General features: G+C 52.5%; 5 protein-coding genes across 5 annotated transcripts; 4 read left to right on the top strand and 1 right to left on the bottom strand.

Moving 5' to 3' along the window:
- Nucleotides 1-440: 440 nt before the first annotated feature.
- On the top strand, nt 441-1,209 carry CORC01_11926 (uncharacterized protein; the record flags this gene model as incomplete). Its single annotated transcript, XM_022623548.1, has 2 exons — nt 441-1,091; nt 1,147-1,209. 2 exons carry the CDS (start codon nt 441-443, stop codon nt 1,207-1,209), a joined length of 714 nt encoding a protein of 237 aa, XP_022469944.1.
- A 668-nt stretch (nt 1,210-1,877) lies between these two features.
- On the top strand, nt 1,878-3,081 carry CORC01_11925 (uncharacterized protein; the record flags this gene model as incomplete). The annotated part of the gene is made up of 3 exons (XM_022623547.1): nt 1,878-2,219; nt 2,333-2,683; nt 2,875-3,081. The coding sequence occupies 3 exons, from the start codon at nt 1,878-1,880 to the stop codon at nt 3,079-3,081; spliced, it is 900 nt and encodes a 299-aa protein (XP_022469943.1).
- A 587-nt stretch (nt 3,082-3,668) lies between these two features.
- CORC01_11924 (uncharacterized protein) lies at nt 3,669-5,557 on the top strand (the record flags this gene model as incomplete). Its single annotated transcript, XM_022623546.1, has 3 exons — nt 3,669-3,770; nt 4,006-4,815; nt 5,069-5,557. 3 exons carry the CDS (start codon nt 3,669-3,671, stop codon nt 5,555-5,557), a joined length of 1,401 nt encoding a protein of 466 aa, XP_022469942.1.
- A 1,114-nt stretch (nt 5,558-6,671) lies between these two features.
- On the top strand, nt 6,672-9,115 carry CORC01_11923 (uncharacterized protein; the record flags this gene model as incomplete). The annotated part of the gene is made up of 2 exons (XM_022623545.1): nt 6,672-6,963; nt 7,041-9,115. The coding sequence occupies 2 exons, from the start codon at nt 6,672-6,674 to the stop codon at nt 9,113-9,115; spliced, it is 2,367 nt and encodes a 788-aa protein (XP_022469941.1).
- Nucleotides 9,116-9,788: 673 nt separating this feature from the next.
- Nucleotides 9,789-11,119, bottom strand: CORC01_11922 (domain found in IF2B/IF5; the record flags this gene model as incomplete). The annotated part of the gene is made up of 2 exons (XM_022623544.1): nt 9,789-10,076; nt 10,139-11,119. 2 exons carry the CDS (start codon nt 11,117-11,119, stop codon nt 9,789-9,791), a joined length of 1,269 nt encoding a protein of 422 aa, XP_022469940.1.
- Nucleotides 11,120-13,334: the final 2,215 nt, after the last annotated feature.

The raw sequence follows: 13,334 nt of genomic DNA, 5'->3' as shown, positions 1-13,334 counted from the left end.
GGTCTCGAGTGGAGCCTGCCGTACCTGTCCTTGCCAGCACCACCCCCCGGCCGCCCCAGCTTCGGGGAAATTGAAGTAAGGTAGATTGAAATAGTATCCGCTACCTTATGTAATGTGCCAGCTCCCGTCGGTCCACTCAAGGAGTTTCTGCAATTGCTGACTCATTGCGAGAGCTTAAAGGAACCGCTGCGATGAGGTAAGCCGGAGAATCTCAACTCGAGCCTTCCGAAAGATGGCCGGATAAGTGGAGTCCATCTGAAAGTGCAGTGCAACTGCATCCGTCACTTTCCACTGCATTTCAAACGCACGGTCCAAGTCGCGATCGCTCTGCCCAAATTTTTTCGACAGCTTCCATCATCGGCCTACAAGCCCACATCTCCTGTCCACCGTCCAACTCCGATCCCCGGCTTCTTCCATCCGCCACGTCCACAACCTTCGCCATGTCGTCGCTCTGGGATACTCTCTCTGGTCGTAAGTCCTCTCAGAAGGATGCGGGTGCTTCTCAGACTTCACCAACCCCCGAACCTACAACTACCTTCCAGAACACTCCAGCACAGTTCGACCCTTCAGCAGGATCTGGCGTCGAGTCTTTCCTTCAGAGCTCATCCTTTGCCGACCCCGCGCAACTACACCCTCTCTCTGGCCTGAATAAGGACACCCTCGAATATCTTTCCCTCGAAGACGCGGCTCTGGCGGACGTTCCTGGCCAGTCTGCCCTTCCCTCTCGAGGCTTCACCGATGACCTTTGCTACGGAACTGGTGTCACATACTTGGCAGCCTTGTCGATAGGAGGAGCCTGGGGTCTGCAAGAGGGTCTGAGAAGATCTGCCAACCAGCCGCCAAAGCTACGACTCAACTCCGTGCTCAACGCTGTCACCCGCCGCGGCCCCTTCCTGGGTAACTCCGCCGGTGTCGTTGCCATTACCTACAACTTCTTCAATGCGGGTATCGGCTACTTCAGAGGAAAGCATGACTCGGCTAACACGATCTTGGCTGGCGCGCTTAGTGGAATGGTTTTCAAGAGCACAAGAGGTGTGCGGCCCATGTTGATTTCTGGTGGTGTTGTGGCCTCCATAGCCGGTGCCTGGGCTGTAAGTTGCCATCCTTAGAAGTTCATCAGCTTCGCATATCTAATCGTTTCCACAGGTTATCCGCAGTACTTTCTTCTCTGCCCCCGAGCCTATTACTTCCGAGCATGCCACCTTGTAATTTACGACATAACCTGACGAATTGTCTCCGTTGAACCCCGCCAATAATGAATCTTCATTATCTCCACACATCACATTGGATCTGTGGACGACTATGCTCGCCATCGCGAGTTTCTTCTATCTGTTGTTTGAGTAGGAAATTTAGAGCGCCTTAGAGGAGTCTTGGGCATTGTGACGGACGATCTCTCCTCAAGTGGACCCGTGTACAGTATTTAGGAAGGAGCATTAGAAGACCGCATCACTGGGTGGTAGTGGGCGTTCGGTACCTTTCAAAAAGAGTCAAAAAGAACATCATCACACGTTTCTTCTGCGTTCAATCACCATGGAATGGTGTTGCCATTTTGGATTGGTCGCCTGGCCTATGCCAACGGAAGGGACGTTCTGAGCAGGCCTCTAGCTAGCACAGGCTCGATCCAGACTGCCCTTCTGTGTGTCTTTGCATGCAACCCAACAACTTAGTGAAGAAGGATATCGTCATGGAGAAGGAGCAGGCACAAACATATCATCGTCATTCCCTCCACTTTACTTCACCTCCCGCATGCAGCAGCCTCGGCGTGGTATCATTCTTCACCATCAACTATAGCGACGAGTACTTGCTTGCGCAAGATGGAAATATCTTCAGCAATTCAACAACTCGCGAACAATTTGGTCGATCTCGAGCTGGACAACATGCGAGCCAGAGCGAAGCACCTCGATCTATCAGACTGCGAGCCATGGTCAATGGGAATTCACGTCTACAATGAAGTCGGCGGACACGACTTCCTCCCCTACGATACCTCGTCACCATTACCCGAAGAGACATCCTATCTCTCCAAGTCCTTCAGCACCCGAGACCACGACCTCCAGCGGAACATTCAACTATTGTCAAATGACGGGCTATTGGCCTTGCATCAGTGCCTGTCTCAGGAGCTCGAAAATGAAAATCCCAGCGATGATAACGCCTCTAACAATGAGCATATCTTCGGCGGCGAAGGCCTGGGTCCGCAAAACCAGCTCTACGGCTCCGAGGATGTCAAACAAGAAAAGAGGACAACGCAGCAATTTCGGAACCTCTTGCTGAGAAAAAAAGTCAAACAACTCAGTCAACTTCAATGTAAACAAACGTTCTGATCTTCATTTTTTAGATTCAAGACGTTGCCCGGACGAGACTGTGGAGCTTGAGTACTTCCCCTCTCATCGCCAGCGAGTCCTTCCACGTTATCTTGATTTACCTCGACAACAAGGGTGACTCGGTCCTCAAGAAGTCAGTTTGGCCGATGTGGACAGACTTCGATTGTTTCATCCAAACAATGTCCAAGTTTCATTCCAAGGTGACGGATACAATGGGCAGTAACGTGGAGAATATCAAGCGAAAGTACGTCCAGCTGATCGATGACTTCATCATATCTAAGCCCGCCCCTCCAAAAGCCGCCGCTGCCAGAACATACCAGACCTGGTTCAATAATCTTGACATAATGAATGATGCGTGGGCCTACGTGACAGTCGACGCCCATCAAAATTTTGACATTCCAGCGAACTAGAAGGTTTCGCAGGATCTCGATGGCAGGAAAGCTTTTCTTGCAATCAGAACTTTAGGGCAGGCCAAAGGAGATATCGTTGGCATTGTCAAGGTCGGTTGAGCGCACCACTTTTGAGGTTTGACATCCTGGCGTTGACAATTTAGTAGCTTTGGCAGCGCAAATTCATCAAGCAGCTGCCCGAAATACTACAGCTAATTGGCCGGCCTCTCCCTGAACCTTCAGAAACAGAATTAACTGCGAACAGCAAGCCTGCGCTGGTAGGAGGCCCCTACGACTTCGACAGCCTCTTGGAAGCTTCCACGGACGAAAACATGGAGGAGGACGATTGGCCTCAGCCTGGAGAATTCGACTGATGGACAAGGTATCTCTTGTTCTTGGATTGCGTTGAAGAGACGGACTAACAAGCTTGACTATGGTCGTCATGAAGAGTCGATGCTTGCGGCGCTCATTGCGCTTCTTGGCTCACTTTAGGTAGGTAGCTTATGTATGTGCTGGCACTGGTAGCAACTATGGTTTGGTTCTGCATGTTCGCCTGTATTGGTTTTGGTGGCTGCAATCAGCTTGTCTTCTCATTATGTCAATGCCATAAGTAAACAATCTTGCGCTGCGTTGTCGCTTTACATCCCGTGTGCGCTCGGGATCATCACTAAAGACCTGCCGGTTTTCTCCCTGTGTTGATATATACCAAGGCCCAGAATCAAGATCGGAAATCATCATACCAAATATCTAACGCCGCTCAAGTTTGAAAAGCCTTCGGAGAGGTCCTGCCAAACTCGCCCGATGCTTCTCGGACCCCACTACCTACTAAGATACCTCACCTTACTGACTTCATCTTCCACTCCTACTATCCCAGTACCGGGGCCCAAACCGTCGAGAAGCACCGCCATAATCTGACCCAATTCTGCCTTCGTCTCCCACCTGTTTTTTAGGTATCGCCAAAATGTGCGGATGTTGGCCTTTTTCGAAGGCACACTACGACAACGAGGATCCACCGCTTGTATATCGCTTCGGCTGGGACGGCCAGAGGTACGCTGTGGACATTGTAAGTCAGCTGTCTCCTAGATCTTTTTGCTTTTCACCCCCTTTCCCGGTATTGTCCATTGTTCCACGGCCGATTTGCCCGGTACATGTAGAAGATCTGGCAATGTTCTGCCCTTTTTCACGATCTTGCGGCCTTGGAAACAAAGGGCCAACCCATATCACACTGAAGCGGGATATTGGGACATTGAAAGTATCAAGCCGCAGTGGATCTCACTGCAGCTGAGTGAAGGGATCAGAATGAGTCTCGCCGTGGTCCACTCTTCAGACCTCTTCCTCTTCACATTCCTTTGGTCAAGTTCACCTTTTACCCATTCACAAAGGACTGGAATGAAGTGAGCAGTGCCATCTCATCCAAGCCCTGCATCCACCAAGGAGATTCATCTCCTGGCATCTGGTCTCTTCCTCTGGATCTTCGAGTTCGCTATATCCGTCGAAACAACCACGACCTCGATATTCGGAAAAAAGAAACCAACGTCGACTTTAGTCTTCATATCGAGCCTATCAAACCCACCATGAAGTCTCCCAAAACCAAGTCGGCTGCCAACAACACCGGCCCGCGGCAGGTGCGCTTCAAGGAGGACAGCGGCAATCCCGGAACCTCTTTCCCTGTTACCCAGGGAACCAGCACCTCGACCGCTCCTGCCTTCAACACCCACGAAGACGACGCAGGCGAGGGCAGCGGTGTTTTTGTCCACACCTCGACCAATCCCTCTGCCTCAGTCAACTTAGGCAGCCACTTTCCTCTTGCACCCTTCGGCCAGGCGGCTAACCCATACCTCAACCCATTCATACCCTCCACCTCTCATCCAGCCTACATCACCGAGACCAACTCGTTCGCGCCTTTCGGCAAATTCAATCCGTACGGACTTTCCGCGCCTCCCTACGTCAACATGGCCGATTACCAGAACGTCGCTCCGCCCGCTGGTGGTCTTCACTTCCAGCCGCCGGTCCCGGACACCACCTACGGCCCTATGCAGCACGTCTATGTGCCTCGCTTCGACAATGGAATGCCTCCTGTCTATCACGTCGGTCTCCCTCATGCTCAGGTTCTTCCAATGGCTTCTTTTGTTGCCCCGAAGCCTGCTCCAGTTCTGCTTGGCGCGCCTCTTGTTGTTGTTCATTATTATGCAAGTTCCCAAGCACTTACACGCTAGAATCTTGCGATTGCTTCCTTAGCCGAGTGGCTCACGTGGTTCATCAGACATCTGAAATTCCTTGCTTCACCTCCTTATCTTGTTTACATCTCGCTGTTTTCATCCAACTTTACGAAAACAATTTGCTGACTTTGGATTTTAGCAGCCCCCTGCCAACAACGTCACCTACATTGGCCAGGCTCCCTTTCAGCCTCCCATCCTCATGACCCAGCAGCCTCCCATGCACGCCGGTATGGGCATGCAGGCCCCGGTCATGCTTCAAGCCCCTCCTGCCGGATTCAGAGGCCCTCCCATGTTCCAGGGTCCCCAAATGGGTATGAACATTCCTCCTCACATGGGTGGCGGTGGAGCGCCCATCTTCGCAGGTAATGCCAACCTTCCTCCGGACGTCACTGGATTTGGCAAGACCGCAGGAGAGGTCGCCATGGAGCAAGCTCAGTTTGCCTATGCCAACGGTCTCTTCGAGCCCCAGGACTTCAAGCCTGCGGACGATGACCCATCCCGCTACTATCCCGTTCGAGAGGTTGACGGTAATTGGACCCAGCGCAATCGTTTTACTATTGACAACCTTGGCGATTGTCGTTGGTATGTCACCAACGAGGGCTACTTCTATGCCGTCCGTTTGCCGAACTGAGGAAAATCTTCATCACTGGTATTTCACCTCGATTGGAAAATTGGGATGAATGGCTAACGCCTAAAACAGGTTCAAATTGGCAACGAGACGACTCGGAAGACCTCGGGAAAAGGGTGGTATGATACAAATTTGCTTGTGAGTTTGTCGCAAGGAACGAAGAGACTCCCATTTCTGATCACAGCAGATGATTCCAACTTTCTGGCACCCTGCCATTCTCTCTGCTCCGTCATTATTATCAAGTCGGCAGGTAAGTCACGCAATCTATGACAAGTTCTCAGCCCCTGACAAGCCAGTAGATGCGAGTTACCACAGATGATTTCTGCTTTGACGGCTTGGGGTAATCGCCCAAGGACGATACGGGTATCAAATAAGGGTGAGCCGCCAAGGAGGATGAAGCCATTATTTCCTATGTCAACAGGCCAGAGATTGTTCTTGGACCATGCGGTCACGGCTGCGTTGAAGGCTAGAGTTGGAGGCAGCTTTCGATAGGTGGTTTGGATGTAGGCCAATATGTCTACCCCGAGAGTCATTCCACGATGGTTCAGGAGTGGTTAGGCGCCCCATTCCGAACCTAGGCAGATTACAACCTTCAAACTAAAGCTCCCGATATCCTAAATTCTGTCCTTAGTGCGTGATGTAAAAAAGCGATGCGGGTGAGCGAACTTTTGCAGCTCTCTTATTGCCTCCTTTCAAGCATGGCCAAGTGCATCATTGCCACTCATGGCCTTGAATTTGTGATATTAAGGCAGGAAAATTTCCACACTGAATTCTGTGCTACTGTCAATACCTTGGTTTGAATGTTCTTCCGTTGCAGAATTTATTGGAAATAAATCTTGAGGCAAGTGCAAAGTCAGTTGGTTCCTTCCCAACCTGAGCGAACTACCTAAAGTCGTTACGTTGACCCAACTTCATCTGCCTTCTTAGCCTCCACGCTCTTCCACTTCCAATCACTTGACAAAAACAGAAATACCATCCTCGTTCTGTGTCTACTTATCCTAAAAGTCTTCTATAGCACCCGAGCAAGGAAAAGTCTTTCGTAATTTTGGTCGCTCACCGAACAGCACCCACGATACAGAGCATCTCATTGACCGCACTTTGATCGCCACCCGCCGACATGACGCGTAACACCCGCAGTTCTACGATCTGCGAGTGGGCTCTCGGCTTCAGCGTCGAGGATTACTGCAACTCTATCGAACGGCGCAGGCGAAAGAAGTCCAGCAGCAGACAGCGGATCTGCGTCGAGATTTCCACCGACGATGAATCCGAAGAGGACACTGTCAAGATCACATACCCCCGCGCCAACCGCAGCAAGGACACTTCGATTTCCGGCACCAAGAAGGTCCGTTTTGACAAGATGTCACCGAAGTCCGCGCTGAAGGCCAAGGATTCAGAAGCCGAGTCCAAGGGTAATTCCGAGATTCGTTGGGGTTACGAGCACTCTGATTTCACATGAAGAAAACCTAGCTAACCATGAAGCAAAAAGAAAAAAAGAAGTCGTCAAAGACTGACGACACATCCGACTCGGAGTCGGAATCAAAGTCAAAGAAGAAGAAAGGCGACAAGTCCGCCAAAGAGAAGGTAGTAGAATCTTCGTCAGAAAGTGAGGAAAGCGAGACTGAGACGACAGAGACCGAATCTGAGACCGATGAGAGCGACGATGAGACACCGGCGCCTCCCAAGAAGAAGAAGACGCAAGAAAAGACGAAGGACCGTGTCAAGAAGTCGTTCAAGACCAAGGAGAGCGTCGCTTCAGCAGACATTGAACCTAACAATGTCGGCCCTACCATCAAAAAAGTTCGTAACAAGAATGGAGGAGCGAAGTCGGATGCGACCAAGAAGGCCAGTGAGCCTCAGAAGTTAAGACCCGAGGCGGTCTTATCTCCTCACCTGCGCCGACCCAATCTCATTATGCCCATTCGCGCGGAGGTTGTCCAAATTGAGCATACTATTGAAGGCGTCGAAGACCCTCGACCCAACGCTTTTCACGACCCACAACACGGCGTTGTTCGAGTCTACCATGGTCCAGCATACGGCAACCCTTACGGCTTGCTATATCCTACTCGTGACCCGAACAACGCTCCTTTGCCCATGGGCGTTCCTCATCCCCTGCAGAACCCCTATTTCCACGGGTTCGCCAATCCCGCAAACCCGGGAGATAACCATTTCAAGCGCCAGTCTCCCTGGGGCGCTATGCCAGTCACGTGCATGCCTGGAGGACCACCGGTCATGGCAGCAGTCGATCCAATGCAGACGTCGATGCAGATACCGCCGTGGTGGGGTCCAATGTCTCCTAAGACTCTCTCTCCAAAGGGATCTCCAAAGCCTGTCATGTCGGGAGCCATTCTAGGAGACGCGGCATCGACAGGCGCAAAAGACAAGGAAAAGGGATGGGATACCAATGTTGGCCCTCAGCAAAGCAAAGCTCCTTCGCCTCCGACAAAGACAGCGAGTCCCAACAATGTGGCTCCGGCTTCCCCTATTAACATCAACCTGACGGTGAATCCAAACACTCCGTGGGCTGCCTTCGCTGGCGACCTCAGCAAAAAGTCTACTCCGAACAAGAATGGATCACAAGTTGGAAGCAAGGTCAATGGCGGTGGGTCTAATGGAAGCAAGAACTCTTGGGGATCAAAGAAGACTACAGACTGGCAGCCTCTGAGTAGTGGTCAACATCCGGATCTTGCATGGGGCAACACTCCCACGAAAAGCCAGGGAAGCAACAAGGGGAGCAATTCAGCCTGGACGAAGGTTGGGGATGCGAACAATAATTCTTGGGGTGGGCCTGGCGGCAGCGGGAGCAACAATGGATGGAACACCACTAGCCAGAACGATGATGCTTGGGGTACATCCGGCAACACGCAGGGTCATGACGCCCAGACAGCTTCTGGCGGTGACGGCTGGACGACGACAAACGATACTACTTGGGGCAATACCGAAAACAACAATTACCAGGCCGCAACCATGAAAAACGATGGATGGGGTGCCCCCATTGACCTGTCGGCCGATGCCTGGACCAACTCCGGAGGCGACTACGGCAACAACTGGGGAAATGGTTCGAACCACTCCGGCTCGAAGAAATCGGACAAGAGCCACAGTGGTAACGACAGCAACCGTAGTACCAGTGGTCAAGCCCAGCCTGCTACAAATTGGGATGGTCAGGGAAACAATGTTGGCTGCTCAGGATCAGGACGTAAAGCATCGAACAGTTCGAATAAGTCCAACAAGTCAAAGAAGAGTTCGCCGCCGCAAACTTCTACCGATGCCGGTTGGGACAACAACGCCGGCCCAACAGCCAACAACAGTCCTCAGAATTCCCAGACGGCGAAGAAGAGCTCGCGAAGCAAGGACAAGACCGACCAGTGGGTAACGGCTGGCGGCGGCGCCGGATGGGGGCCCGAGACCACGAATGGCGAGGTCAATTGGGGTCCTACGGCGACCGAGATGAGCAAGGCCTCGAGCAGCAGCAAGAGTATGCCAGGTGCTTGGGATGCTAACATACCTCCTTGGGGCGATCCGACTTTGGCGCAGTCGACAGGCGGCGCGGCAGACGGTTGGTAAAGATGATTTTAGCGAAGCTGAGTTGATGGAAGGCGCCTGATGTATACCGCATCCATAAAGAGTGGATAGGTGGTTGAGCGGCGTAAAATATTTGACAGCAGCTGCCAGGTCTTTGAAGCTGAGGGGGTCTCTGCGTTACGCATCTCTTGGGCGTTTTCCTCAGATGCATGAGGTATGGACTTTATCAATGGCTCGCTCAAGAGGAGTTGCGAGCCTTGCGAGCGGAAGAGACGCTGAGTTCTTGCTTACATTCTTTTACGACCTTAGACTATTTTACCCGCGAGAAAGGCGCGTCGGACATTGCACTTTTCCCCTCAATTCTAGGTCAGCGGAAGAACCAGTTAATTGGCACCAGAATCCGACATAGATAGATAAAGACGAATGCATACGTGTGGCGGTCAGAGAGTGAGAGTGGATAGTTTGCCAATTGCTGCAGTCTACGAGATGTGTGCTACCTAAGTCCTCTGACATGCGTACGCCGGCGAGAGATGTGCCAGGTTAATGGAAACGCTCAGTCACTGGGCGACGAGGGAACCGAGGGGGAGAGAAAACGAGCGAAGGGTTCTGACAAGGCTGCCAGACAAGAGATGCGAATCGATCTAAGCGATGGGCACGATAGTCTTTGACACCAGGATGCCAACAACGTCTCCCAATTTCGCCGTCAAATACAGATTTACTCGCCGTCTTCGCTCGACTCCTCCTCCGAGGCCTCCTCGAGCCACTTGATGAAGGGCTCCGCGGCCTTGCGGACCTTCTTGGAGGTGGACAGGTCGGTGTACTTCTTGCTGGCCTTGCTGCCCCACTTGACGGCGACCTCCTCGCTGAGAAGATCGTGGTTGTAGTACAGCTGGAGAATCTTGACAATCTTGTCAAAGATGTCGGGGTGCTCCTTGGCGAGCTGGCCGATGAGACGCTCGGTACCACCAAGGAGGGCCTTCTCGTGGCGCTCGGAAGTGACAAACTAAAGAATCAAGTTAGTCAATGGGGATCTAAGACTGTATGGTCCAGACTATTTTAACATACCTGCTTCATCATGCCAGCGCGCTTGGGGACTTGAGCGAGAATGTTCTCGTCAAAGATGGTCTGAACCAGAACCAGAACGGAACGGTGCTTGGTCTCGATGCCGAGCTCCTTGGCCTTGACAAAGATGTCAATCGAGTCGATCTTGTCGACGCTACCCTTGGCAGTGGCCTCGTCCTGGATCCAGGTTCCGAACTCGTCGTAGACGGTGCTTCCGGAGGCCTCGCCATCTTCGTCCTCGTCATCGCCCATGTTGAGCTTCTGCTTGAATTCGCCGGGGAGCTGAGCCTGACGGGCCTTGACGGCCTCCTCGCTCATATCGACGGCCCACTCGTGCTCCTGGGTCTCAAACTGGTCAATTTCAGGAGCCTCCTTCTTCATCTTCTCCAACTCGTCATCACTACCAACATCCTGGTCGTCGGCATCGTTGGAGCCGTTGTCGGATCCTTCTCCGCCGCTTCCGCTTCCCTGTCCGTTCTCCTTGGTACCGTTGGCCTTCGCGCGGCGGGCGGCCTTGCGCTCAGCCTTGTCCTTCTTGCCCTTCTTCGGCTGGTTCTTCAGAATGTAACCGCTCAGCTTCAGACGGAGATCGACCTCAGAACGCTGGCCACAGGCCTTGCAGTCGAGGAGGATGCGACCATCCTTGATGTTGACGTCAGTCTCGGGGTTCTTGCACTTTTTGCAGAGAACGAAACGGTTGATGAAGCCATCGAGGTGATCTTGCAACTTGGCGGCGTTGTGCGACCCGTTGATAATCCAGCGGTCGTCGGCGGGGTCAACGTTGGTCTGGGCACCGAGCTCGAAGCCAAAGTACTTGATGACATAGGCACCGGGACGGGCGAGAGACTGAGCGACGCTGCTCAAGTTGACGACAACGGTCTTGATACCATTGCCCTTGCCCTCGATCTTGGTGACGATCTTTTCCATCTTGTAGCGATAGAAAGCGTCCTTGACGTCGCGACGAACGTTGATGAGAGAAGCCATGATTGCGGTGTTGATTGTAGTGGGACTGAAGAATCTTGCAAGAAGTATTGGTTTAGAAGGTTACTTGGATTTGAAAGGTAAGGGCTCGGGATGCGAAGCAGGTAGTGCTGTCGGTTAGGCGGGCGGGTAGCATGAAGAAGCCGTAGGTCGGGGTGGTATAGGATCGACGATTTGGCAACGAAGCTGGTTGGGGAGCAAGAAGGCGGACTCAATGCTCAAGGGTTTTTTTGATGAACATAGGGTAAAGCGAGACTAGATCGTCTTTGCTGTCGAGAATTCATGAACTCCTCTGGGTCAGGGGATTTCAGCCAACGGAACTGATGTTGGGGCTACAAGGTTTCGCTATGCGAAATGATTGCAGCTTGGGGACGAAGTGTCTGAAGACGGTGGTATTGTCGTGCTGATACATAAACTGCTATGTGACCTGTACCGCGTGAGGGTGGTCTTGTATGTTCAACTCTCGCGGAAGAAGACTCGGGGGTCGGAACGCGGCGAGAGAGGATGCTGCTGGCGATGTTGACGATACTGTGTTGTGTTGGCGGGGAGTGGGAAGTGGCAACGTTCTCAGGAGGGAGAGAGAGGGGTGGAGAGGGAGGTTTTGTGTGCTTGGAAGATTTTACCGCGGACGACGCGAGGATGCAGAGATGCCTAAGCAGGGCGGTGACCTGCGATTGCGAAAAGGTGGGTTTAAGGTAATTGCGATATGTGCTCGATGGACGGATCTCCGAGCGGAGGTTTTTGTGCGTTTTTTTTTCTTGTGGGTGGGAAGAGGAGAAAACGGAGATGACTGGGCAGTGGGCGCAGAGTTTTGGGAAAGGCTGAGGTGGAGTGGAGTGAGTCGGAGGTGGCGGCAGAGTAGGTAGGAAGTTCGGAAACACATGAAAAATAGGAAATAAAAATAAAATAAAAACCCCTGGAATCATAAAGTGGAGCGCCTGGCTACCTTCCAGTCCCTTACCAATTCACCTTCGCCTCAGCACCTCATTCACTGACGCCCTCCCCCAAAGAGCACATCTCGCCTCAGGGCTCATGGTTTGGGTGCCCGGGGCGGGAAGTATGGCGGACTAGCAGCCTGGCCGGCCCTTGCCTTGTACCTGTCAGTGGTGCGCCACCACCCAGAGACCCTCCCTGGAGCCTTGTTGTCAGACAGCCAGAACAACCAGCAAGTTTCAAATCCGGGTCTGACGGGAGGTCGCCGTTCGCCTGCCCCGCGGCGCCACCGGACCAGTCCAGTGCCCAGGATGCGACACGCAGTCAGCCCGATCCACTTGCTGCCCTGCACGTTTCCCGGCCTTTCTTTTGGCCTCACATTTGGCCTCAGCATTCATTCATTGTTGCAGTGCTTTGTGTCGTTTACCATCGGGAAACCTCACGTAGACACTTTTATATCACACGTGTACAGTAGACATCGAGACTCTGAGGCCAACCATTTTGCTCTCTCTCTCTCTCTCTCTCTTCGTTTGTTTCTCCGATGACTATTCCACCACCTCCTGCATCCATCAGACATAACTCGAGCATGAGACAGCAAAGGGGGAAAAGCCTAAAGGCTGGCGTGGTTTCTTATTTCCGTTTGGCATTTGAAGGGGGAAACCGCGACAGCTCCGCGCCAGGCACAGGCCAACCAACGGCCTTTCCCGCTTGGAAAAGCGTCTATTCGCATTGCAAATCCGCGGGAAGGAAGCTTTCCAAGAGAAAATGGGGCTCCAAGAAAGAAGTCAAACCAAAGATAAGCGAGAAAAAAAAAGGAAAAAAAAAGACCCTGGGGACCAGGAGTTCCCGTTTCGACATTAGGCGGGGGGTATGGAGCACTTTGTCCTGTGCAGCATGCAGCATGCAGCCTGCAACCTGTAGCTAGTAAACCGCGCTGCCCGCCATTCTTTTTGCTCGCCTCGCCTCGCCTAACACCGGCTAACAAAGCCGAACCAGTCATCGCCATGCCAGTCATCACTCAACTTGCAGCTTCCCTTGGCTAAGCTAAGGTACCTCAAAGCAGGACAGTTGGTAGCGGAAAACCTGGCTCGTCTACGCAACCATATGTGGCAACCAAGCAAGGCCAAATAGGTACAACAGGGAAGCGGATCACCAGGAAATCTTTCTGGTACCTATGATGTGACTTGGAATTGGCAGTCTACCACGGCTATTCAGTAACATGCGCCAAACTATCTCACTGTCGAGGCACGTTGTCTTTACTAATTTTGCATTCCTGCCCAAGACC

The sequence above is a fragment of the Colletotrichum orchidophilum genome (genome assembly GCF_001831195.1).
Source record: "Colletotrichum orchidophilum strain IMI 309357 chromosome Unknown Scaffold_137.1, whole genome shotgun sequence".
NCBI classification, from domain to species: domain Eukaryota; kingdom Fungi; phylum Ascomycota; class Sordariomycetes; order Glomerellales; family Glomerellaceae; genus Colletotrichum; species Colletotrichum orchidophilum.
Note: the sequence above shows the minus strand (reverse complement) of the source record. Positions and strands in the feature narration are given on the sequence as shown.